Genomic DNA, 25,104 nt, shown 5'->3' on the forward strand with positions numbered 1-25,104 from the left:
GGGAGGACGGAGTTGATGATGATATATCGCAACAATAGAATGTATTTTGTCAACATTTATCTTTTGCAAAACATTCGTAGCTTGGTAGTAAACTACAAACACGAGCAGCATAGCTAACAGCAGACCAAAACTAAAAAGTTGGAAACATTGTTTGATTTCTAGCAAAGTTGGGGTACCGATAGACTGTAAATTAAAGCTGAATGCCTGATTCCTCCTGACTCATACTTAGGTGTTTTGGATTTAGCAAACTGCAAGAATTGCATTATCCAAGTCCAAAAAGGAGCCTCGGTAAGATTTCAATAGCCTAAAGTTCTAGCGACTTCAGCATCAATTACAGCGCTGACACTTATTTCCCTAGTGCAGGTACTGGTGGTATTCGGAGGTTCCTGAATCGTAATAAATCTGCTCCTTCTGCACCAAGAAAATGACTCCGCCCTGCGGCCTCATATTCAATAGAACCTCAAATAACCAGTGCTGCGACCCTCCACTATTGGTACGTATCCACTGCGTTCTTGGTGGCGAAGTTCTAGGCAGGGGTCCGTTTGGGGTCGATCCGCCTTCTGGTCCCCCTCATCACCCCAAACCAGCAAAGTCTGATATTAGCTTCAATGCCATCAAGCGAAGAAATATAAAGAATGTCAATATCGCAGAATATAAGCACCAGCCATAGACCTTCCCGTCGTTGTGTTTACGTTCCATCTGCCTTCTCTTCTTCCCTAATCCCAAGCAGGCCTAGTTTGCAGACCCGCACGTGTCAGCATTCTGTAAGGTGGGGTGAAGCAAAAGTATTTCCAGACCCGGACCCATCTCCTCACTCACCAGCCTCAATCTCGCGTTACACCTGACCTGTATGTCGATGATTAAGCTGCGCCGCATCGACTAGACGATGTGTCAGCGCCCTCCAGGTCAAGAAGATGCTGGTCCTGCTACTGTACCGAAATCCGATTCCAATGTCTCGAAGTCAAATTCGAGTCAAGGGCCAGCACGTCCCTACCCACAAATGCTGCAGTTTGTGAGTGTAGGACCTGGGGGCTCAGTCTCAAGTCCCAACATTGTGAGGTCGCACGCAATAAAGGGATATCACCAGAGGAGGAAGGAGGCCAAGAAGGCTTATCTGAATAGCTTGACCCAGCAGAGAAATGTGCAGCTACGCCCAATTGGGATTGCTCCAAGGTCTCAGGCTGTGACCAAGAAATCACGGGGGCTTTCAGTCGGCCCCATAGCCAAGGCTACCAGCGAAGAGGTCGAACGGCATGAGGATGTTCCGGTGAGAGTGGAAGAACAAAACGATTATGAATCGGTCGAAGGGGCGGTGGAGGCGGAAATCATTCGCCAGGAAGATCGCCAGTTATGTCTCTTGACAACAATTGAAAACAAAGCAAACAATTGTAAGCCAAATTCCAGGTTCTCCTGTCACCCTTCACCGAATGCACTTGCTAACTCTGATTGATACAGTGGTACCATATGCCTGGTTTGAAAAAGATGGCCCAGTTCTTTATGTCAACCGAAGAAAATGGCCATTCCCAACCCCCTTCCAAGTGACTGGATCAGATCGTACAGACCAGAGCATGAAGAGCTTAACCCCCAGACAATCTGCCTGGATGCCTTATACCAGAAGTCCAGACTTTACGACAGTTAAAGGCGCAGTATTAGACCTAGATGTATTGTCCTGGATAAGTCAAACTCCTGAATGTTATCAATTCCGGGTCGAAACAATCAAGTGGATCCAGGACCGGCTAGAGGACCCCAAAAAAGCGTTCGACTACGCCACAATTGGTGCGATCATGACCTTCAGCATGTGGACTGTAAGTTCCCAACACTAAATCCCTGATCGTGAGGCACACGCCGCACTGCCTGCTGCACTAGGTTGTATGCACTGTATCCATCCCACCACATCCCACTTAGTCATGGCAGATTGAAAGTCTTGGCTGGATCCTTGTACCACATTCTGAGGATTAAATAGGCAGGTTATGGAGACTCGACAGAGATTAGTACTCACATGGATGCTGTGCAACGCATTATCGACACAAGAGGAGGGTTTACTTCTTTCCATCACGATGGTCCTATGGTAGCAAAACTAACACTGTAAAGTCCCCACAATTCATACAGGAGCGATCATACGCAGCTAACAACCCCGTCGAAGTTTTGATAGCATGGTAGCGGTCCTGACGGGGAAAGCTGCCCGGTTCCCTCAGGTGGACTACTACCTCTCGAGACCAGTATCAACACAAGCCGCCATAATCCACGAATCACCCCTCTCAGGCGATGGAAATTTCGAGAGCATCATAACATATCGCAGTAAACCCGAACTCATCATCCTCCTACTCAAACAAATGTGGACACTCACAATAGACCACCGCCTCCAAACACTCTACGAAGATTCTACCACATCTCGCCCTCAGATATCCTTCTCTTTAGAACCGCAATCTAACTACAGTACGCACCTCCTGACTCTTCCTCTCCTCTCAACCTGCCGCGACCCAAAACACAACCACGTCCTCGAGACCCTCCAACATGCAGGCGCTATCTACCACCGCGCCGTCGAGTTCCTCGACATCGACTTCCCGTCTCCTATCAACAATCGAGCCTTCCAAGATCTCTGCACTGAATTTGGAAAATGTTCCGAAGATGAATTCTGGGTAAGGTATCCTGGTGTTCAGCTCTGGGTCCTGCTCGTGGGAACGGCGGCAGCGAGAGGCAAGAAAGAAGCAGCTTTCTGGATGTTCTATCTCAGCAGAACGGGGAGTTTTTCCAATGCTGCGAATTGGTTGACGGGAAATGCGGCCATTAGGTTGTTTCTGGATATACAGCGGCGGATGAGGGAAGCTGGATGTTCTTCATGACCAGTTCGAAACGACGGGATGATCGTGATCCATTGTTCAAGCCAAGTGTTTGACCACGAGGGGATAGAGCGGGAAACAAGAGGCTTCCGCGTCATGGGGCGGCCATAATGCAGAAGAAATGTTGGGTTCCTATAGGGACTCCCTAGCTGTGGAACCAGTCATCAGCATGCTCCGAGACCTGGCTATTTTGCCAATTTTAAAGGTCCGGATTTCGCATCCAATCTCCTCACCGCAGAACAACCTCGAAATCGCCAACCAGATTTTCATCAGTCCAAAACAAGAATCAACATTACGATTATCGTCCACGATGACGGATATACGACCAGAAACATTCTCTCAAAATACCCACATACCTTTCAAGCACATTTTGTTTTATTACCACATCAGGTTAGAAGCTGCAAACAAAGCGGGAGCTAAGACGCGGAAGATCGACAAGGCTGAAGTGGAAGAAGGCTAGCTGAAAGTTTATTAGTGCAGATGCTTAGTGGACGCTGCACACATCGCATGGCATATATTTGGGCTTCGTTTGGGTTGGACTGGACAGGTTTAACAGATACCTGTCCTGTCTGTCTTGAAACATTGATTAGCGGATTTGGATTTGATATGATACAGTATATACATAAAGGAAGGTAAACAGTACAACTTACAGGATTTGATGGGTGTTGGAGTTGGGATACATGGGCATGAGCATGGGCATGGGATGGGTAAGGTATATATATACGATACGTACATAGAACAAGCAGGTAGAAACGATATACAAGGATCCTAGGCTTCACTTTCATCGCTTCGTCATTCATCAGACCACGACTTTATACCCCCGCTCTCTGTACATCTTCCTCTCCATCCACACATATATCTTCCTCCATCCTAAACTGTCTTGTATGCATTGATCCATCCTCCTTCTAGATAGTTGGGACTGTCTTTTCTCACTCCGGACTCCTGAATACCATGGCCACTTTCGCCATAGAACCTCATCGCAACAGTCGCCGGCAAGATAGTAAGGGAAGGTTTGGATAACAAGAAGAACTAAGCTAAAAAGAAGAGAGCAGGAGAGAAGGAGTGAGATAGAAAGAGAAGAAGAGAAATGGGAACGTGTAGACTGTTTGTTGCTTCGCTTCATGGCCCAAGCGAAAGCCATAGCTGTGGGTATATATTATTAGGTAGGTTTATAGGTAAGTTTGTACTGAATCGCTGACGCTATCCAACTGGTATCATTTGTTTCGCTTCCCTTCTCTCATTTTCATTCCACCCTCATCACCCTCATCCCATCCTCATCACCGTCCCCATCCCCGGCATCCATTCCATTTCCCACCAGCCCCAGACCCCAGCCCCAAATCCGACCCCTAAATCCAAAATCCAAAATCCCTATATCCCACCCCTAACAACCTCCCTCTCAAGCTCTACCTCACCACCCTCCCCAGTACGCCGCCGTTCAAGGATCCACCTCGGCCCACCTGTGGGATCTTCGTCCTTGGTATAACTGATACTCTCCGCACTCCCCGTATAACGATGTTTTCTGAATGCTTCCTTGCTATTCTCCTTCTCCTTTCCTGTTTCCTTCTCTTTCTTCACATGCCCACTTTCACCATCCTCATCCTCCCTCTCCCTCTCCCTCTCCCTCTCCCTCTCCCTCTCCCTCTCCCTCTCCCTCTCCCTCTCCCTCTCCCTCTCCCTCTCCCTCTCCCTCTCCCTCTCCCTCTCCCTCTCCCTCTCCCTCTCCCTCTCCCTCTCCCTCTCCCTCTCCCTCTCCCTCTCCCTCTCCCTCTCCCTCTCCCTCTCCCTCTCCCTCTCCCTCTCCCTCTCCCTCTCCCTCTCCCTCTCCTTCTCCTGAATCCCATGCAACGGCGAAAACGCCATCGTCAAAGTCGGACTAGCAGGCGGCGAGCTAGTCACACTCGCACCCTCACTATGCAGACTAAACGTACTACCCTTCCGCCTATGTCCCGAAGGCTGTTGGGCATGATTCGGAGGCGGGAGAGTAACAGCGCCGCCTTGGCCCCATGGTGCGGGAGAGACGATAGGCGACCCATCATCCATGCCCGCTACGCTCTTGGGGCTGCCGCCGTTGCTGCTATGCAGACTTGCTTGGCTGCCACCCCAGGCACCACGGCGGAGTTTGAGAAGCGCGTCGAAACTCATGTCGCCTTCGTAGTCCATGGGACTGCGAAGCATGTTGGTGAGCTGTGCGAGGCCGGGACTGACTACGCTGCCGGGTCCGTGCATAGCGAGACTCATGAAAGAATTACGGTTGGAGTACTCGCTGCGTTCGGTAATAGGTGTCAAGTTTGGTTCGCGGGAGACGATCCTGTTGCTTGGACCTCGATTGAGACCTGCACCGCCGCGAGGCCCGAAGTACCCTCCAAATTCGGTTTCATTGGATGCTGGAGCAGAATAGAAGCCGAATTCTTGGCCGTAGAAACCATCATCGTCGTTAGCTAGAGCCTCGGCATTGGCTGCTGCGATGATGGGATCGTCTTCTAGGACATCGTCATAATCGAAGTCATCCTCTACCTGGTCATAGGACGGCGAGAAAGGTTCGTAATGCGAGGTATGGCTGGAATCAGTGACAAGTCCGGGTTGGGCATCTTCATGCTCAGATGGGTTAATACTATCACGACGAAATTTGCCGTTGGCAGCTGCTGCAAAAGCTGCTGCCGCGAGTGCTGACTGATATGCGGCGAGGGTATCTTGAGTGAGGATTTGTTGTGGAGGAGGTGGAAGACTCATTGAGGTCTGTACATGACCCGATATGGATGGCTGTGGAGCCAGGCCCCCGTTAGGGGCGGCAGAGAGAGACATGGCATCTGTCATATCTTGAGACTCTCTGAAACCATCAGCAGCCTTATTCAATGGTGGTGATGGGTCGGCTGTGAGTGACGGTGGGGAATATAGTGTTGGTAACGATGACAATGACTTCACAGGTCTGCCGTACTCATCAGTGTCGATGTTGTCAAAGACTGACTCGTCAAATTCAACGTCATCTGCGTCGCCAGGCCCACCAATGATACCATCATCGAAGTATAGATCATCGTCGTCTAGCGCAGCAGGTCGAGGGAAGTCTGCTGCTGGCTTCGAGGGTGGCAAGGCTGATGTCGCTGGATCCACAGATGAAGCTATGTTGACTCCTTGTAGCCCTAGGCCTTGCAACTCCGTGACCAAGACAGGCGATTTCATGTCAGGTGAAACGGGCGAGCTAGGCGAAACAGTTGAATCTACACCTTGAGGAGCCCATGGAGAATTCTTGGTCATGGCAAATCCAATAACTTCGCCATTTGCATCTCTCGGGGTGCTCACCATTGCCGGACTTGCAGGACTCATAGGTGTTGCCAGTGAACTTTGTTGGAATGTGAAGCCTCCCAGATTTTCGCCGAGGTCCGAGACTTGGTAAGGATCCTCCTCATCATCGGCCCCTGGAATCGGTTCTTCCAGATCGTCATAAGGATACTCTTCTTCCTCCAGATCCGCATTGACACCAGGTATCCTCTCCTCCAGTCCATCGTCATCGTCCATATTATCATAATCATAATCGTGCTCAGACTCATCCCCAAGCCGGTCATCTTCCTCTTCATCGCCATGATTTCCTGCTTTCTTCTCCAACGCCTTCTGTCGATGCCTATCTTCCAGAAGTCGCTCTTGCTCAGCAGCCCCGATCATATCGAAACTGAATCGCGAAGACGTACTTTTCATGTGTCTGGGAATAGCGGCATCTTTAGCCGACACCTCCGAAACATTGCGTGGCCGACCACCTTTCTTAAACGAACCCGTCTTGGGAGGAGTAGCAGATGCATCTATCGAGATACGCTGTGGTGCAACATGTAACGGCAAATCAGTCTTTGGCGGCACCGGTGGAGGGTGGTCTGGCATCTGTGGAAGATCTGGGACGGGCTTCTGCGTACTTATCCTCCGCGGCGCCTGATATTGCTTTTGCGCAGCATCATTGCTTTTTGAAGTAGATATTGGTTCGACTGGCTTCTGAGCGCCTTTGGCGTACGGTGGCTGTGGTAGCGGCAGATCGGTCAAATCGCTGGCTTTCCGCACGTGGGGACCAGCATTTGGGTACTGTTCTTCCTCAAAGTTCTCCGTGAAGACTGGGGTGTGATTCCCACCGCTCCATGGACTAGTAACGTTCTCATCCGCACTACTGAGGTCGCCATTGGGACTTCGTTGGTATCTCAGGTTGCTTGCTGAACCTCCTTCTGCTCGGACATCTACGTTTGAAAGATTTCTCCTTGGTGCTCTCGGTGCACTAAAATCGTGGACCACTGTTCCTCGAATGCGGGGGTCAAAACTCTCATTGAAGTTGTTCCCATTTCTATTCGATACCAGTGATTGAGGCGCCAATTTCTCCACTGCTTGTGATGTCCTTCTCCGTGCCAAAAGTGACATGGGGTTCAGAAGATTCAGCCTTGCCCTGCCTGGCCGTGATTGAGCAGGCTCAACAAGTGTCGGCGTACTAGACGAGAAGCTAGACGGTGGTTTCCTAGCAGGCTGGCCATTCTGACCTGGGAAATCCGGGGACGTGACAAAGCCTGGACTGGGTTCGGAGGGTCGAGGTCTAAATACTTCCTGGCTCATCCCAATCTGTTGCCTTGCATATTGAGGACCCGTGTAGTTCCCAGGAACAGCATTTCCAGCTGATTCTGGCTGCTGTGACCCCGCGTATGGTAATCTCTGGTGATTGCTGAAGCCGTAGGTATCTCGTCCTCTTGTATCCCTCGAACCATCCACCTGCTGTATCCTGGGATCCCTCTCGTAACCAACCCGCCTCGGGCCCTCGAAACCTCCCTCCGCAGACGGCATATTCGTGATGGACTGTAATGGAGGGGGAGGCGGGGGCCTATTTGTTGGCTCTAGCATGTGCGCATCTTGGTGTCGTTGCGGGTGTGCGTGGTCTGTCTGTGAAGGAGGTTCGAAGGATTGGTCTGCCGGTGACGTTGGGTTTGACGGTGTGCGGCGATGATGGGGACGTAATTTGGAAAACATGTTTGCGTCTTATCCCTCCAACTTCCTGAATGGCGAAGCACCTCTGCCGCTCCAAGGAAAGATGCACTCGCGAACTCGTACTGCTATTGTTGGTTGAGGCTCAATGCAATCGTGGAGCGCGCATCTCGCAATTGCCCTCGCGGCAAAACGTCAGTCGATCCACCGACCTAGCTAAATCCTGCTCGATGGATCCAGACTCTGTGAATCTTTATTTCGAGTGGGGTGAGTGGCCGTTTGGTGCGAGGGAGCATGTGAACACGCCCGCCTCGTCCTAAGCTGTTCCAACTCTTGACGGCTGGATCCTGCTTTCCTGCCGCGTCTTGTACGTATCAAATTATGAGATAAGCCTCGGAGCGAAACCCACAACTCGAGACGAGTCTCACGAAGAAAGCAAATACTGCGTGAGTGAGAGCAACGGATGGAGAGTGAGAAGGAGTGAAAAATACGAAGGGTGTGCGTCCAACAGGCGACGCATCCCTTCGAAGATCTGCAGGAGACTCGATAAAAGTCGCGAGAAACTCTTTGCTGTGGTTGGCCAAATTGGTGGCGTGGTCCAAAAATACCCCAGCATTGGGACGTCAGCATGGACGGCCCACTGTCTTGGAGCACTGTACGCCCAATGACATGCTGCAAATTGAGGGAACATCGCTTGGATGTCCGATCTTTTGATGTATCGAGAATTCAGTATCGTGTAATTATAATAAATTATGGAAAACTACATAGTTGTCGGTAGCATAACGCGATTTCGCATTATCTCGTGCAGTGGCTTATCCAGGGTCTTCCCGAATGGAGAATACGCGTGGGGGTCGCTGAGCTGAGCTGCAGCCAGCCGAAACCTCCAACGCTTCTGATACACTTCATCGATACAATTTGGAATTTGAAATATCCCAAAATCTGTAGTCTCGCATGTTATTCCATTGAACCGCTTTCGTGATCCACAACTCGTCTTGAACGAGGTATGTTCAACTACATATCTGACCAGCATCGTGTAACTAAGAACTTCTCTTCCCAAACGGTTCAAAAGGAAAAGCAACAGCCACGGCAGCCATCCCGATGTACAAAGCTGCACACACATAAATCGGAACCGCCGTAGTGGTATCAGCATACGTAGCAATGACTGCAGACAAGATACCCATGATCCGATTACAAGCAACCGCTATTCCATTTCCTGTAGCACGATGCGCAGAAGGCAGTACTTCAGGCGTATATGCATACAGCGTGCCATAATAGATATTCAGGGCGAAACCGATTGCGCAGCTAAAGCCGACATTCTGAGCTTGCGTTCGGACTTGGGTGTAGGCGAAGAAGAAAGCCATTGTGATAAGAGCGCCGATTACCATGGTGTACTTTCGGCCGAGGACTTTCCAATTGCACATGTAACCTGCGAGCATAGGTCCCTGTACCTCGTCAGTGACGGAGAAGAAATAGGTAGGAAGAATATTTCACTTACCGGGATACTACTGATGTTTACCAGCGCATAATTTCTCCAAGTCTCGAAATCAGATTGTACTCCAAAGTCGGCACCTCTGGAAGAGAGATAGCTGCTGAGGAAAACATAGAACAGTGGATAAGCGAGACCAATGAGTGTCCAAGAGAGCCAGATCAAAGAAGTCGACAAACCGATCGTCTTTGTTGCAAATAGCCCTCTGAAGTGAACCGTCAACTCAGAAACCGAGAATTTGGTTTTTCCATGAGCCGAGTTGATTGTTCCGCATGCATCTAGCATCTCAACGGTGATAGAGCAAGGTCGATTATATTTTGCGGCCATGTTTTGGAAATCGGCTACAAGCTGCTCGTCTTTGCCTTCTCCTAGAAGATATTTCGGCGTTTCCTTCAAGCGAATGACTGTAATTCGGGCCACACTCATCACAAACACCATGGCTCCAGAGGTATACATGACATATCTCCAGCCCATGTTGTCGGCCTTTGAGCATGTAGAAATTCTGAGGCCATCCTCGTCGAACGGGTTTGAGCAGTTCCACTTCGAGGGAGCTTGACTGAGTTAGTAAAAGAATGTGATGGAAAACTATGAGTTCGCTTACGAAGGAATCCCCAAGCGAAGAAGCCGGCAATTGCCTGTCCCAACCCCCACCATGAAGCGAGCCATGCTGTGAATAATGTCAGTGATGCTCACCAATATTGAAGAGCATGTACATACTCAATACCCATTGCTTGTTTGAGGGCAGGTACTCGATAAAAACTGTCGTATCCATGATAAGATTTCCGCCCCCACCAAAGCCTAGGAAAGCAATGAACGTTGCAAGCGCAGCCCAATTTGGCGCTGCTCCAGAGATAATGGTGAAGAATGAACAGATGAACAGTGAGACGTTGAAAGCGAATCGTCGACCGACAATGTCGGCGCTCAATCCCCAAAACAAAGCACCAACGAGCATGCCCACGTAAACAGCAATTGTGAGAGCTCGAGGGTAAGATGGCGTAAACTCATAGCAGGCCTGTGTAGCGATGATTGATTGCAAAAGAAGGAGTTGAGAGTCGACGGCATAGCTGCGAGATGTGAGCCGTTGGATCAAGACAAAGCTGGGTAACACTTACCCGAATCCATTCAGCACAAACAGTTTCCAGTGATATGGAGTCCAACCAATCTCATCGATGGCCTTTGTTTTCATTAGTATTTCTCAATTGTTGCTGTCGGCAGTGACTTGTGGCGCCTGTGGAATCATCTCACGTTGTTGACAATGTGCATCTTGGCATCCAGAGCTGGATCGACACTTTGAGAACCGAGTAGATCCTCTGCAACTCCAAGTGAAGTAGATTCTTGCACCGCATATGGCTCTCCTAGCGCGATCTTCTCTTCGCCCTTAGGGTACTCGTTCTTCGGTGACTCTGACATGCTGACTATGCGGAGTGGGATACCTGGGAAGGAAATGTCCTCAAAAAGTATTTAGAAAGAGGGCACGAGGACCATGCAGGCTTTATAGGCAAATCTTGAGGCCAAAATCCCACCACCGCGGTAGTCCCGATCTACCAAAGCAAAGTTTCTTGGAGCTTAAGGAAGTGAGTGGAGAGCTATGAGTGTGACAGCTCGTCAACCCTGGTTGAACGTTGCAGGAGCTAAATGCTAATTGGCCGCTTGGCGGGTAACATCAGAGCACCGCATCACTGCACCTATCTCAGTGGTTCCACAGTGATCCAGTAGTGGGAATGCAAGATTGTGCAGAAGACTAGAATATTACATGAACTGGGTAGATACCTGAAATAGTGGTTGCAAGGTCAACGATTGTCGCAATGCGGTTGGCTGCGTTAATACGCCATAAGTGCTACCCCATGAAAACGGTGTCTACCCCACTTCTTAAGAGAACGCTACTGCAATAGAAGGAAGTACAACTACGCCAGAGCAACAGGGCATAATTAAACCATCAGAGAAGAAACTTTCGCGACCTGGACCTCCGACCAATTTGTGCTTGGCCTTTTTTCGTAAGGTTGAGCTAATGAAGAGGAGCTCACCAAGATCCACATGGTACACAACATCGTGAGAATTTCTTGCAATGTAGGCTTGGCCAGGACCCTTGTTCAACTAGATAATGGGGTTCTCCCTCAGGAAGGATGAGTATCCCACGACACGTGGGGCTGACAATAGCCTTGATAGGCGAGAGTGGGATCAGATTGGGCAACGTGCTTGTTGCAATTCGGGCTACCTCGGAGAGATAAGAGTTCAAGACTGCTGTATTTGTGTGCATGGATCAGATGCCAAACAAAGAGTTGGAAAGCAGGATGATGGGATTTTGACTGGTCAACCAAGACGTGTGCTGGAAGTCCTCCAGAAATATGAGTCTCGTGCTCATGATGTGGCTAGCTGGGTGATGTTGAAGACGTCTTGAGGTGTGGCTAATGGATTCCAGGAACTTGTGGCGTCGCATACTGTTAATCACGTAGATGGTCGACGATTGTAACAAGCAGACGTTAGCAGAGTTGAGGTAGCTGAAGCTCAAGATCTCGTGAAGCTCGTGTGGGTGTCTTTCCTCTTATGGACTAGTTCGTGTCTAACTTTAATGCTCTAGCGCATGTTTACTCATCACTTCAACCTCCAAACTGGCAACCCAGGAGTTCAGCCTCACTGCCACCAGCATGCGGCTTACCATCAACAACTCTTTATCTCTCCGGGTATTATCTACTGAGTATTAAGTACGCAAACACTATTTTACCAGCAGCATCTGGATCGGACGCGCCTTCACAACCTGCGCCGCTCCGAAATCGATGTTCACCCTTTGGTCCTCAGTTCCCCTCTGCCTGAGCAACGACTCGTGCGCATAATGCCGCCATCATGAAGTTCAAGCTAAAGCTGAAGCGCCCGAGCCTTTCTGCTGTTCTCTATCGATCATTTTATCTCATCCTCGGCATCGTCCTCCTCGCCCTAATAATTACGACCCCAGCAGACTTGATTGCACAGGCAAGGACTAGCAAGAATGGACCAACTCCGAACAAAATCGCCAACTACTTGGTGGTCCCGGGTGCCTATGGCCTCACTGCCGCCATCGCGGTGATAATATTTGGTGTGAGGGTTTACACAAATAGTCAGATTATGAAAGCAATACCGAAAAACTGGATACCCATCGAGAAGGATGATGTCAAGAAGAAGGTTAGGAAGATGATTGTTGCAAGTCTCAGCCGAAGTGCTGTTATTGCATGGGACTCTCGACCGCGTGTGCCTGAGCAACCAGCAATCGTGGTATCAGAGCCTGAAAACCGAACCGATATCGCGGAACCAATAGATCAGTCCGCTGATAGGCGGAATAAGAAGGGGAAGCTTGGATTGTTTCGAAGAGCCCGCTCCCAGTTAGAACCGGAGGAACACACGGTCACCATTCCACCTCCAAGTCCTGTCTGGGGAGATATTGCACACAATGGATGGTCATCGCCCACGTCGCCAGATTTGCCGGATCTTCAATATACTACAGTAGTTTTTGAGTTGCCGCACCTTATCGAAGCCAAAGCCGTCTCGTTGGCACCTGCAGACCCAGATTCCACGTTAGAACCTCGGTTGCCCGATATCAGAGCAGTAGACTTACTTCAACGGCCGGCAGCAATGGGCCTGAGGGAATATATCAGTCAACTACTTAGTCTAGGCGTCATTGGGTCACCCCTCACAGCCACCAACTTTCTTACCGAGTATGAATATGCACGCTTTTCTGGGCGAACTCTCAGCGAAACCCAATTTCGCGAGCTTATGAGGCACTTTGCAGAGTTACTTCGAAGCATGAATGCTCTCAGTCCCGCAATTCTCACCAGCTTGGATATCGACAATCAAGAGAGTGACATTGATGATGACGGATCATCTTCATCGACACCAGTGACTCCACGCAGTCGATCTCTCGAATCCTCCCGCAGCGTCAGCATTCGCAGTGGGAGTGAGGGTACAGTCCGTACAGGTCCAACTCGAAGCATCGGCACGGCCAACGGAACTCCTTCCAAAAGGCAAGAATTCAGCACCGCTCCCGCGACACCAAGAAGCAAGAAGCAGGTGGTTTCGCGATCGCCAAGCATCAACAGCTTTGCGCAGAGCAGACGGCCTTACTTGGGTAGTACGGGGAGTTCGAGTTCGAGTCTTCGCTCTACCAGTCAGGGGAGCGTGATACGATTGAGCAATATGCATGAGGATGGATACACTTTGACTGTACCCAGAGCGCGGTGATGTTTTTGGATGCGAGAGTCTTGGATTGCATTTAGCGTTGGAGTTCCGGATATGGGTAGTGTCGGTTTCCGTGGGTGTATAACGTGTAGCTTTAATGTTCAATGATAATGTACAGTTTGCAATAAGGCCCCCGTCCGAAGTTGGAATCTCGGCTGGCTCATGTTGCCTTTCTTTCCGTTGTAGCAAAATCGGTAGTCCCGAGAATTTGATGCAGCCCAGTTGGTCAAGTAATACTGTTTCGATGATTAGTTTCTCTCCTATGGTTTTTGTTTCGTTCCTTTGATTTGGAGTATGTCTTGTCATCGCTTTAGATTTAGGCATCACAAAAGCCAATGGTGGCAATGGTGAAAACATAGGAAGCCATAGGAGCAGCTCGTGCCGTGTGCAGAGCCTTGGCATTACCACAGTTATTCTTCGCATCTCATTTCTGCGTTGATCTTTGTGAAAATACTCGATCGCAGTCTAGGTCTGCCATTAGTGGTTGGACTCGCCTGGTTCAAATTCCGTTACACGCAAGCCAAAAAATCAAGCCTCAAATACGTGCTTGCGTGCACGACACTTTTCTATCTACCGAAGTGCCCAACATGCGTCTTGCTGGCACAAGGTACCGGTGCACACATTTTGTCTTTCAATTTACTTGCGCGTTCGCCTATTAGAGGGTGCTTCTGCAAATCTCTTCTGCACATTTTGTGTCATTTTCGAGAGGGAAGGGTGGAGCCATCACGTCAGGTATCTGGTTAACAACAAAGTTTGATAAGGTTGTTATGAGAATGTATCATATCAATTTTCATATCCTGGTCTAAGATATCGTGAAAACAGCAAGTACTTTTATTCCATCATCTTTCCATCCTTTGCGCCTATGCGCCTTGTTGCACCTTATTGCGCCAAATTCCAACTCCTTCGCCTCGAAGCCAGAGGCTCTTACTCACTTCTCTATACATTGTTCTCTCCAGACTTGTTCATGACAGCATCGAACTCCTCGATGACAGATGTCACAGCAGAAGTGTGTGCCGGAATGCTCGATTCGGCGGAGGTGTATATATAGGCAGGATTGGGGTTGACCGGGTCTGCTATATAGGCTGCGATACGTTCTGCATAGAGGCGCAAGGCCTCTGCGTCTGTTGTAGCAGTGGTTGAGACAGAGAGGGCTGATGAGGATGGAGGTGGGTTTGCGTTGGCAGACTCGGTACTGTTGACAATGAGGCATTAGCCGAACCTGTGCTTCTATTTTCCAACGATGTTTCGATAACATGAGAATATTCTGTAGATGTACCTCTTAAGTGAACCATTGTTTGCGCATGTTGAGGATGGGTAGAACGACATCGTTTGTTGCGGCAGTTTATGGTAGTGAGCGAGTCGGAACTCGGAGTTTCCGCAGCTGCGATTGACCCAGATATTTCTAGAGAGTGCAAGCCAAACACCAGTGTTGCACACAGGCTCGCCTCGCGCATGAAGTACAAACTGCAAAGAGAGAAGAGCGTGCTGGAAAACTCATCGTGAGAGGAATGAGTTGTTTGGGGTTGCTTGATATAATACTTGTCTGAGTGTGAAAGTCAGTAACATAACCTCAGTCAGGAGTTGAGGTGCAAGACGAGATGATCCAGTGGAGACGCACCACCACAACAAGCCCTCCCGCCCAATAGGGAAGATCTGTTAATGATCTTAGATTGATCCTTGCCCGCACCCCGGACCTTGGCGACGCCATTGCCATCAGTCGATCATCTGGGATCATCCCAACTGTGGCTGGGTTTGACCACCTCAGTGAACACCGAGCATGGCTTGCATGAGTATTCTCCAGCTTCAAGCTTCATGGCCCCCAATGAGCGCAACGCTTCCTTCATTTCGTTGACCCTTCATGGCGTTATCCATGTCGGTGCTGCCTTTGGGACCACAGAGCCTTGCAGCACGTCTCATTGTGGCGGTCTTATGCTTCGGGGACATGTCCAATTAAGGATCACGACCACCAATGATGCAGCGCCCCAGCCGTTTCTTGAGGGTGCATTTCCACTCGTCAAGCTCAAGCCTGGTGCCTGTGGCTGTTCCTTGCGCAATGCGGGAGTGGTGTCTGCAAGGATGGGCCCCTTCACAGCCCACCCACCTGTACGGGTGCTTCTTACTGTTTAAAGGAATAGACGAACCGAGGATATCGGAAGCGGGCGTGATCCACTGCGGATAGAGATGTAAGCATGGGTCAAGCTTCCTTGGGCAAGTGTCACAGTTTTCTTTTGGGCAAGTGTCACGGATTCCCTAGGCAAGGATCATAGATGACTCGGGCATGGTTCAGAGGTTTTTCCAACAAGTGGCGTTGGAGAAATGGGACATCACGGGTTGATACAGGGAGGAGCAAGAGAAGATGGGCAGGGATTTACAGTGACCTTGGCGAGCAAGCGAGCCTGTTGCTGGAAACCGACTCAGGCAGAAGATATCGCCAGACACGGCTTCTGGGACAGTATTTGGTTCCTTTGGCCCAACAACTTAGATTTCTCCTAGCCTCGTTCCAATTCGGAGCTGACTGAGGGGTCAGCAAGGCTGTGGCACACCTAGACAGCATTTCTGACAGTCATCAGCGTCACATAATCAACAGCCGGAGCTGGTGCCAGCGTGCGAGATCTCCGCGTCCTTGTTATTTGCTTGGAAGTCATTTTATCGCTTGTGTTATTGCTTGAATTTCCTTCCTCTTCGGTAAGGCTGTTGAATCAGGCTTGCTTGGTTTTGTGGGGTCTTTATCTCATCTAATTGGAACTTGAAGAACGAGAACTTTCTATTTCTCTACACGCGGCCAAGCACTCAATTGAAGTGTTTCCGAAGGCAGAAACGGGTCTCATACGCAAAACCGTCTTTGAATATCCAAAGTAAATAACCGCGAGAAATCAATAGGGGCGAGCAGGTGAGGCAGCGGAAACCCGGATTAGCTCGGTTGCCGCCTCGGCATACGAATGTATCGCGCATTTTATAGCCAGTTGCTGATGATCTTCACGTTGGTAGAAGGCATCCATAAGTTAGGTGGAGTTCGGTCGATCAGAAACCCATGCTGTTCCCATAGTGGCGGGCGCAAAATGTAACGCAATGCAGGCTGGGCCGAGGTATCTTCACGTAGACACCTTAGTCTTTCGTTTCGTGGGGTGAGAGACGTGACACAAGCATTCAAGAAGGCAGTGCACTGCAGTTCACAAGCAACTGGAGTAAAGGACAACGCATGGCAAGCGAGGACTGACCTGAGTCCCCAAATGCGTGTCAGTCACTCTCCAAGAGCTAATCTTTCCTTCATTTAAGCGGGCAGGTGTTGCCATTCGAAGTTATGATTGAGAATTTTCTGGATCTCTTTGGGCGACTTACGACGAAACCAATCAGTCCTTCCCGGTTCTGTGTTACATTCATTTACAGAGCCACCACATGGGTATCGTATCGCTTGTTTACTGTCCACTTCAATGCATTTTGCTTTCGACCTCATTTATCCGACCAGTCTACAGGCATCAGATTTTAGATCCTTCTGAATCATTTACACGCCCTGTTCAATTACCATACACAGTTGAGGGTTCTTTGTTATTGTTTCGATATCCAATTCCTAAATAAATGTTTTCTAATTGCCATGAATCTGTTGCTGGTGCTACAGGCTCAGACTCCTGCCTGCGTTGCCCTCAAAATCCACTGTATCTTTTCTCGAACCCAAATCAATCTCCCTATTCTTACGCTCTAACAGTCACTGCGCCTTCTAGTTGCTGTCATCTACCACCAACTTGGCTTCCTCTTCTACCCGCTTGCAGCCTCGCTTCCGCTCGAAGCGAGCTTTGTGGGTCTCAAGGTTCAAAGACCAGATGGGGAAGAGAGAACGCCATTTTTTGAAAGACCTTACTATCCTTTGCTGTAGTTGTTGATACAGGCTGTCGATCCAACTCTTACCTTACACAGGTTAGCGTCCTGTCACATTGAGGTAGAATCGAGACGACGTACCTTTCAACATTATTGACTTGAGCATAACGTTCCCTCATTTATCATAAATCAGAGATGATCATACGTGTATACCTCACTTCTTATCCTCCATAACCGCATCAAAAGTATCCAGGCACGACTTCATCTGAGTAGAGTGTGCAGCCATGCTTGCCGCAGAAGAAGTGTGCTGATATGTCGGGTTGGCTTCGACATTGCTGTGAAGGAAAAGTGCCATGCGTGACGCTTCTTCGTCGGCTTTGGTAGCGTCATTACTATTGGAAGTGATTGAGTCCGAAGAAGAGGCGGAGGTGGAGGCAACGAGATGGTCGTTGGCAGATGCTGAGCCAATACGTCTAGGGACAGTTAAAAAAATTAGTACCCTGCAGCAACTTGTTATTGAGAATTGGCAGAACTGAGCGATACCTTGTATTTGAACCGTCCGTGGCGCAAGTTGATAATGGGTATGAAGACATTGTGTATGCTTCTAACTTCTTAGTTTCGTACAACCAGTCTGGGTAGATAGAAGTTGAAAAGGCGAGATAAACTTAAAGGCTGAGATGAGAAACTTAGGAGAAGCGGTGATTGCGAATTAGTGTGTGGAGAAGGCCGGATATGAGAATTTGATCATTTTTGAAAGAAAATCAGGCTGGCGGCCAGTCTTATACTTACTCAAATTTTAAGGAGGGGTTGATGGGAGCAACAAAATGGTTGGGTAATGCGCGCTTCTGAAATGATCAGCAAGCACTGTTCCTGCTCGCTCTGTCGAAAAGTCATGACCTGGGAGGTGGCTGCATGGACTCTTAGGGGAGCCCCACTTCCGTGCGTATTTGACCGCTCGTTTGCTTGCCATGGCTACCTTAGCTTGACTATGGATCCATCAATCGCTTACTCCCTAGGTGCTTTGGCTAGCTGGCAGACGCAGTCCGTCAGAGAAGCGAGTTGACTTGCAAGCTTAGCCACATGCTTCGAGTCCATTATTCTGGGCCACCCGAAGCATCCTCGCCTGCCTCGCTCGCATCATCTGGAGTCGTGGAACAGAGCAGCAGGAACAAGGGGGAGGAGGATGTCTCGGAAGTGGGAGATGGAACTCCCTGTAAGACCTGTACCGAGCTCTACAGAGGTAGAGCTCGGTACAACATTAAAAGCTGCCCGGGCGTCATCCAAAATCAACAGTGCACGGTACGGTTTCCCAAGGATGGAGTGAAATCATGTTTAACGTGGCGCAACTCAAAATGCCACGATTTTAGAAAAACGGACAGAAATATTGCAAAGATAGAGCTCCAACAAGTGCATCTGCACATCAAAAACCGCGACACAGCTCCATCTGTGCGCGACAATTGTGGCCTGGAGGAAACAAAAGATGGGGTGGAAGGACAGGGTGGAGGGTGGGTGGACAGTACATGGGCGATTCTCATCATGCGTGGCTGCAAGATGATTTTTCCCAGGGTCCTTGCAAGCACCTGGAAAGCTGGGTCGCTGACGGAGACATAGGACGGGTTAGTGAGGAACGGGGGGAAAGCAATACCACGGGTGCGGCTGTAGACGATGCTACGGAGGGGAGGTGGAGAGTAGTAATGTGACCTCTCGTCCCAAATGTGTTCGGTAGGGGGCGTTTCTCGCGTGGATGTTTTGCTGGCGTGGAAGCCTGCCCCTGCCCCAGGTGGGGCACAAAATGGAACGAGATCGTCCTCGGTAGCTTTGTAAGGCTGCAGGGGTATTTCAAGGCTAGGGGGGAGGGGGAGGGGGAGGGGAAAGTCACACAGCTACACTAAGATCACTTGAGGATACTTACACCTGCAGTTTATAACACCGGGATTGGACAGAATTGACTAATCCTATCATTCCGGTTTGCAGACTCCTATCCCAAGCAGTGTTCTGGGGTTTGTTGTGACCAGGCTGAGGACCAGGTGTACGGTTCGTAATCAGGTTGCAAGGGTGTGTAAGTTCTGGGGATACCGCCCGAATTTAAGAAGATTAGGTCCATTGTCCAGCGTTGGGGAAGAATCCAAGAATCAGCCTGTGGACTCCTTCACGGACATGGATCGTACAGCTACTTCGAATGCATAGGACTCGGCAGACAGCGCCGAGACTCAATCACCTTGCAAAGAAAAACTGACATGCCGTTTTTGGGCTAGTCACTGAACAACTTTGCCAGAGCTGAGCAAAGACCGCGTGGGCTTTCGCAATTATTGGTTCCCAAGTAATTTGACAGGTGCTGGGCGAAGCACTTCTTCCATGCACTGCTTCCTTCTGCAACACCACATTGCCTCTGCCATCAGCGAGTCATATTTATCCAATGAACATAAGAAGATGGTATTTTAAAAAGCTTGTGGCACGTGTGAAATTTTCTCGTCGCCGGATGATATCGCGATGCTCAGTTGCTTTGCAAATCTCGTCACGCGTCCTTGGTAACGAGTCAAAATCCAGTGAGTATGCTGAGAGACACTTTGTGAGTTATAAGCTAGCATCTATGAATGTTTAGGACGGATGTTAGAAAAGGCAGATGAGAAGGGAAGGGAAGGAAGGAAGAAGTTATTCCGACGAGGTTAGAGAAAGTTCCCCCAATTGCACAGACTATTTTAGTTGCCGAGCCGATCCGAAGCTAAATTCGGCCCGTACCCGAGCGTCACTAGCTTGATCACAGTGCAGATCACGCTATACCGCTTTTATGCGTTAAATCATCCATTGGCAGATTTAACTCTTAAAAGCGGTATAGCGCAATGCATCCCGAGAAAGGGTTGCTCAACCTTCAGTGCTAGGATGCTTCTTCAATGACAAGTTCGGCCAGCTTTGCCTTTGATCCCTCTTATTCTCCAGAGCGAACGCCATCATCTCAATCGCTTGGCACGCCTGACCGCCCTTGTGCAGCTGCAGCTCAGCTCAGCTCCCCATCGCTGGAAGCAAGTAGCTGTAATCGCTCGACCCAGCTTCGAATTTCCTGGGTATCTGTTATTGGCAACCTCCTTCCACACAGGTCAACAGTAGGTCAACGTCCCTTGCCACATCGAGGATTATTAGGACGAGCTGTGTCAGTCTCCTATGGTTTCAGTGATTGGTTAGGCTGAATTCTCCTTGATCACTCACAGAAGAATATGCAAGTTCCCAGAACATGTACCATATCCATATGAAACCGACTAAGTTCATTCAACGATTTGAGTTGGTCATGATTTTGTCGAACTCGTCAAGGTACAACTCCATCTGGGATATATGAGCCTGGATGTTGTCTTTTGCGGCCATGCCTTCGAATCTTGGAGTTTTGCCGATATCGGTAAGGTATGATGCGATGCGATCATTGTAGTACTCATCGTTCTGCGAGACAGCTGCGGATCTTTCAGAAGAGCTCGAATGGTCGTTGTATTTCGCAGGCATATTCGGTGCTGTCTTTGTTGTAGATGTAGGGGAGGACTTGGCGGCATTGGCAGTCAACCTATTTTATCAAATCTTAGACTGTTGTTTATAATTTCAAAGCAGATATTAGCTTACCTGCACCCCGAACCACATGTCGCGCCAGTGGAAGAAGCTGTGGAAGGCATGTTGAGTTCTTAATGACAATGAAACAGATAAAGAAATGTCTCGTGACGGAGCACCAGAAGATATTTGTGACTGCACAGCGTATTTCATAGCATAAATCAGTTCAAGACTGCGTTTGAATCGATCAAGACCTGGGGGGATTCGTCAAGTTTAAATAATGGGACTGCTACACCCTCATGTTCATGGAAAGGGCCAAAGTCAAGCCGCCCTTCCTGACGTGGAGTGGTTGGCAGCTGGAGCTGGGGACGACTACAAGGAGTTTGGCTTTGTGATGTGGCTCGGGATGCGGAGCCGAGGGCGAACGACCGCAATCTCCTTTTCTGGTAGCGAGAAATCATTACGACTCTCACACTTTTTACCGCAAGCGAGCTGTTTTAGCCCAATCCTACATTAAGAGACGAAGAACGCAGCCGGAACGGCGAGTGAAGCGAGCTGACCTGGCATTTCAACCAAAGCGGTGGCGGTGGCCTGACCGCCAAGACAGAGGGGAAATAATCTGCCGTTGAGCTTCGTGATGACTCCAAACTCCGGATTTAATGAAATTTCGGCTGTCGAACGTCCCTATGAACGCTCGGTGTTATGATTGTTATTCGGTGAGTTTCCCTTGTTGCTTAGTTCCTGGGGAACTCTTGCAATTGGTGTCACTTCATATTCGCAGTGCGGGGCTAGCTTTGGAGCTTGGGATGACGAAAACTCTTCAATGTGGCTGAAACCTGGGCTTCAGATGAAGATGAGCTACCAGCCCTAACCACCGCTCTAGCTTTCCATTATTAGACATGATCTGCAGCGAATCCCAACTTTGCGGTTGCCCCGTTGAGCTCAGTGGCTGAGCATACGCAACCGAGAAGTAAGCGTCAACCATTATGGCTAAGCTTCATTTCTTGTCACTCTCAACTCGATTAGGTAGGTCACCGCTGCTGACCTCGTACAATATGATACTCCTATCAACAACAAGATTTCTAACTTTTGTTATTTTCAGACATTTTGATATGGACATACGGACTTGCCAGTTCGCTCTAATTTGAGAACATTTGTCACCATACCTCCTCATGAAGCCAAAGAAGCGAAGGAGACGCGTCCCAACAACTGCAACGTAGCCTTGGATGAGTCAATGAGCACGCCAAGAAATGATTATTTAGCATCGACGAGAATGTGGATGAGTAAGATGAGGCTCTTGTGAGTTATTCCTTACCTCAGCTTCGAAGGCCGCGAAGCCAAAATAAACATCTGACCAAGCATGAGCGCCTGCACGTAACCAAGTCATGGAAATAGTGCTGTCAGTTGGAAGCGCTACCAGCAAATACGTAAGCTTCCGTGCGGGCTCTTGGAATTATCAGCTTGACAAAGATGTTTCCGAATCTTTGCCCAAATCGAGTCACAGCTGAGAAAATCTCGCTTAACATTCCCAAAATGTATGTGGCTGCTGGGCTTTTCCACATGCCATGATATGATGGGGTGGTGCATCTCAGCCTTGTATATGAAGACATGATTCCGACATGAATGGGTCAGTCACTGAGTTGGTGTACCTCTCCTTGGTTTCGTTTGTTCTCGGACATTACATATCCGCTACTCCCGGCGCCGATAATGAGGACGAATGGTTCTTGAAAGCGACTTGGCTGGTGGGATCTGCCTCGCGAGGCGTCCCATCTGAATAAATTTCACACGAAAGCGAGCCGAGATTTAGGAGTGCCAACTTCCCAGATTTTCATTATTCAATCGAAACTCGTAAAAGACATTTTTGTACATAGTGCGTATTTTCTTTTCCCCTCTTCTCCCGATCCCATGCCATGACATCAGCGTCACACTGATCTTATCTGCTTCTCCATGCTGGTATTCCATTCGTGCAAAGCTCGAGCAAAGACCACATCCTCTCGGACAGCCCCAATCTTCAACCGCGCTTATCGAAAGAGCAACCCAGCACGTGACAACAAAACGCCCCCTATCTTCTCGCTTAAATTGGGAGAAAGCTTGACAAACAGCTTTCCGCAGCAACCGAACGACCATTTGAGAAAAGAATGCTGACTGGCGGTAGAGTACTTTCGCTTTACCAAAGTGAGTGCTTGTCTGTGTCTGGCGGAGATGTGTGACACTTACAGAGCTAGCAGTCATCTAATTCTTAAATGAAAGCTCGGATATTTGTGCATTGTGCCCTTGTTGTTATTGCCTATCAAAGTTCTTGTCGAAATTGCTACAGACAGCCAACGCTTGATCTTTTTGAACGTGAATGCTTTGGCTCACGGAAGCGGGAATGTCGTTGCTACCATCAGCGTTGTGGCCTCTGTAAGGAGTGCAGTCGTATTGCTGTGGAATGAGGATATGGGGAAAAGTGCGGCCTGATAGAGCGCATTCGAGCGCAAACGGGTCCTAGCTTTCACTACCGGGAATGGCTGTGCATCCCACTATTCTGAGGTTCGCTGCGGCCGCCTCGTCTCTTTTCTTTCTCGACAACAGCAACAACAACAGCAACAATAACAGACAATTTTCCACTTCCACCACAACTCCAGATTCGCGTCGTAGATTTTGTAGTAATTCAAAAAGATTCAAACACCTCGTATCTGGAGTTTGGACATCTGCGGAGTTGGTACGACGCTTCCTGTTCGATGGGACTATTTCTGGGCGTCAAGCATAGATGCCATCTACCATTTCAGCCTTGAGACTTATACAACCGATGTCTCAGACATAGTAACTGATCTAGTATGTTGGTAACAGGTTATTAACTCACTTTGCTAGTTATGCGTTGCACACTGTAGGAATTGAGTTCAATCTTAGAGGGCAGATTTTAGGACAGCACCAAAGCAGTTAATTTGATCAACGGTGAGTAACAATCGATACAAGTTAAGTGCCAGTGATAGTCATAATGTAATGTCCTCCCCGTGTTAGTCCTACAATCAATTGGGCCTTTGAATTCCTAGCCGTCACCCTCATATTTCCGACCGTTGCGATTGATCATCACCGTTCAAAACCATTCTCCATTCTTCTTTTCGAAAGGGAAGGCAGCCACAATCAGCTGCTCGGCATGACGAAGACTGTGAGACTTTCATCATTTCGCAGAGTTTACCCGAGGACAGCTTGGGAAAGCACCCCAGTGGTCTCGATTCGGTGATGAAGACATCGTGGAGGCCAATAGACCGAAGGAATTTCTTGTTCGTTTCCAGGAAGTCTTCCAGAGCATTACCTTTCACTACCATACCGCACATATCAAGTCGATGTATATCCAGTGTGCAACGGGACAGTACTTCCAGGGGAAAACCTCGAATCACTCACGCATATGACCCGGACAGATTGCAGCCGCTTGTCGAGAGACTTTAACAATGTGCTCAGGTCTGGAACCTCCAATTGATGGTAGTACGGAAGGTTGAACCCTGATAAGCTGACGGTATTGATCGCAGTGCCTCTATTTCTGGAACTCTGGATGGCATCAGATACGATTAGCGGATGGTATTCATAGGAGTCTTCTACTGTAGTCATGCATGCGGTGAAAGGTGACAGCGACGAGTCGTCGTCTATCACCTCGCAGAATTTCAAGCCCAGCTTCTTGACTCGAGCAAGTGCTCCAAAGGTTGAGGATAAAACCGAAAGGTCAACACCGTTGTCCATGATGCTACGCTGCTCCTCGCATATATCGTGTAGGGTTTCGTAAATAACCATATAAGAAGGATCTTCATCCGGCTCGCCACCACCGTCGTATGTGCAGTAATGCACAATCCGTGCTTCGTTCTTCCTGCTGAGCGAGAAGCTTCTCGATAGCCATTTCACCTTCCAGATGGTAACGATCATCACCAAGCGCTTTGACTTATCCCTCCTTCCTGCTGTGTCCAAGGTCTACGTGCTCTTGTGAATCCTTCGGCCATGCTTCGGACCCCGCGGCTCTGAATTTAGTCCGTACATCCGCTCGGTTTCCCTCGTCTTCGGATTGATACCAGAGCAGCGTTTCTGATACTGACTTTGGACTGGTGCTGTGACTTGAGGGTAGACGCATGTTTATCACCGGCGGTTGTGGCGGCGTATTCCTGGGTCGTTTTACAGGTCTTGAAGTAGGTGCATTAACACCAGTAGCTTGTCTCTTTACTGCAGGCTACTGAGATTGCTCCCTTAAGATAGCTGCTTTTTTAAAAAAGTTCTGGATGTCTTCGAATACTATATCTAGTATAGGTACTAGCTCCTCTA

General features: G+C 49.1%; 11 protein-coding genes across 12 annotated transcripts; 4 read left to right on the forward strand and 7 right to left on the reverse strand.

Moving 5' to 3' along the window:
- The first annotated feature begins 804 nt into the window (after positions 1–804).
- ONS95_005724 (uncharacterized protein) lies at positions 805–3,938 on the forward strand. Its single transcript, XM_058499148.1, has 4 exons — positions 805–1,388; positions 1,456–1,805; positions 1,964–2,085; positions 2,144–3,938. The coding sequence occupies exons 1-4, from the start codon at positions 887–889 to the stop codon at positions 2,841–2,843; spliced, it is 1,674 nt and encodes a 557-aa protein (XP_058351416.1). The 5' UTR covers positions 805–886; the 3' UTR covers positions 2,844–3,938.
- ONS95_005725 (uncharacterized protein) lies at positions 3,910–8,320 on the reverse strand. The gene has a single exon (XM_058499149.1). The coding sequence runs from the start codon at positions 7,824–7,826 to the stop codon at positions 4,209–4,211; it is 3,618 nt and encodes a 1,205-aa protein (XP_058351417.1). The 5' UTR covers positions 7,827–8,320; the 3' UTR covers positions 3,910–4,208.
- A 154-nt stretch (positions 8,321–8,474) lies between these two features.
- ONS95_005726 (uncharacterized protein) lies at positions 8,475–10,981 on the reverse strand. 2 transcript variants are annotated; one of them, XM_058499151.1, is made up of 6 exons: positions 10,513–10,981; positions 10,380–10,441; positions 9,985–10,331; positions 9,869–9,934; positions 9,277–9,818; positions 8,475–9,223 (listed from the first exon to the last, which is right to left on the reverse strand). In XM_058499151.1, the coding sequence occupies exons 1-6, from the start codon at positions 10,675–10,677 to the stop codon at positions 8,819–8,821; spliced, it is 1,587 nt and encodes a 528-aa protein (XP_058351419.1). In that variant the 5' UTR covers positions 10,678–10,981; the 3' UTR covers positions 8,475–8,818. The 2 variants fall into 2 exon arrangements, with proteins under 2 accessions (XP_058351419.1, XP_058351418.1); XM_058499150.1 differs by having other exon boundaries at positions 8,663–9,223; positions 10,380–10,821.
- A 901-nt stretch (positions 10,982–11,882) lies between these two features.
- ONS95_005727 (uncharacterized protein) lies at positions 11,883–13,627 on the forward strand. Its single transcript, XM_058499152.1, has one exon. It carries the CDS (start codon positions 12,109–12,111, stop codon positions 13,474–13,476), a length of 1,368 nt encoding a protein of 455 aa, XP_058351420.1. The 5' UTR covers positions 11,883–12,108; the 3' UTR covers positions 13,477–13,627.
- Positions 13,628–14,409: 782 nt separating this feature from the next.
- ONS95_005728 (uncharacterized protein) lies at positions 14,410–14,799 on the reverse strand (the record flags this gene model as incomplete). Its single annotated transcript, XM_058499153.1, has 2 exons — positions 14,410–14,665; positions 14,750–14,799. 2 exons carry the CDS (start codon positions 14,797–14,799, stop codon positions 14,410–14,412), a joined length of 306 nt encoding a protein of 101 aa, XP_058351421.1.
- Positions 14,800–15,285: 486 nt separating this feature from the next.
- On the forward strand, positions 15,286–15,600 carry ONS95_005729 (uncharacterized protein; the record flags this gene model as incomplete). Its single annotated transcript, XM_058499154.1, has 1 exon — positions 15,286–15,600. The coding sequence occupies one exon, from the start codon at positions 15,286–15,288 to the stop codon at positions 15,598–15,600; it is 315 nt and encodes a 104-aa protein (XP_058351422.1).
- Positions 15,601–17,500: 1,900 nt separating this feature from the next.
- Positions 17,501–17,879, reverse strand: ONS95_005730 (uncharacterized protein; the record flags this gene model as incomplete). The annotated part of the gene is made up of 2 exons (XM_058499155.1): positions 17,501–17,759; positions 17,830–17,879. 2 exons carry the CDS (start codon positions 17,877–17,879, stop codon positions 17,501–17,503), a joined length of 309 nt encoding a protein of 102 aa, XP_058351423.1.
- A 487-nt stretch (positions 17,880–18,366) lies between these two features.
- On the forward strand, positions 18,367–18,897 carry ONS95_005731 (uncharacterized protein; the record flags this gene model as incomplete). The annotated part of the gene is made up of 1 exon (XM_058499156.1): positions 18,367–18,897. One exon carries the CDS (start codon positions 18,367–18,369, stop codon positions 18,895–18,897), a length of 531 nt encoding a protein of 176 aa, XP_058351424.1.
- Positions 18,898–20,550: 1,653 nt separating this feature from the next.
- ONS95_005732 (uncharacterized protein) lies at positions 20,551–20,939 on the reverse strand (the record flags this gene model as incomplete). Its single annotated transcript, XM_058499157.1, has 2 exons — positions 20,551–20,833; positions 20,890–20,939. 2 exons carry the CDS (start codon positions 20,937–20,939, stop codon positions 20,551–20,553), a joined length of 333 nt encoding a protein of 110 aa, XP_058351425.1.
- A 1,678-nt stretch (positions 20,940–22,617) lies between these two features.
- Positions 22,618–23,046, reverse strand: ONS95_005733 (uncharacterized protein; the record flags this gene model as incomplete). The annotated part of the gene is made up of 1 exon (XM_058499158.1): positions 22,618–23,046. The coding sequence occupies one exon, from the start codon at positions 23,044–23,046 to the stop codon at positions 22,618–22,620; it is 429 nt and encodes a 142-aa protein (XP_058351426.1).
- A 1,089-nt stretch (positions 23,047–24,135) lies between these two features.
- Positions 24,136–24,714, reverse strand: ONS95_005734 (uncharacterized protein; the record flags this gene model as incomplete). The annotated part of the gene is made up of 1 exon (XM_058499159.1): positions 24,136–24,714. The coding sequence occupies one exon, from the start codon at positions 24,712–24,714 to the stop codon at positions 24,136–24,138; it is 579 nt and encodes a 192-aa protein (XP_058351427.1).
- Between the last annotated feature and the right edge of the window lie 390 nt (positions 24,715–25,104).

The sequence above is a fragment of the Cadophora gregata genome (assembly GCF_030347475.1).
Source record: "Cadophora gregata isolate MNR1 chromosome Unknown scaffold_16, whole genome shotgun sequence".
NCBI lineage: Eukaryota > Fungi > Ascomycota > Leotiomycetes > Helotiales > Ploettnerulaceae > Cadophora > Cadophora gregata.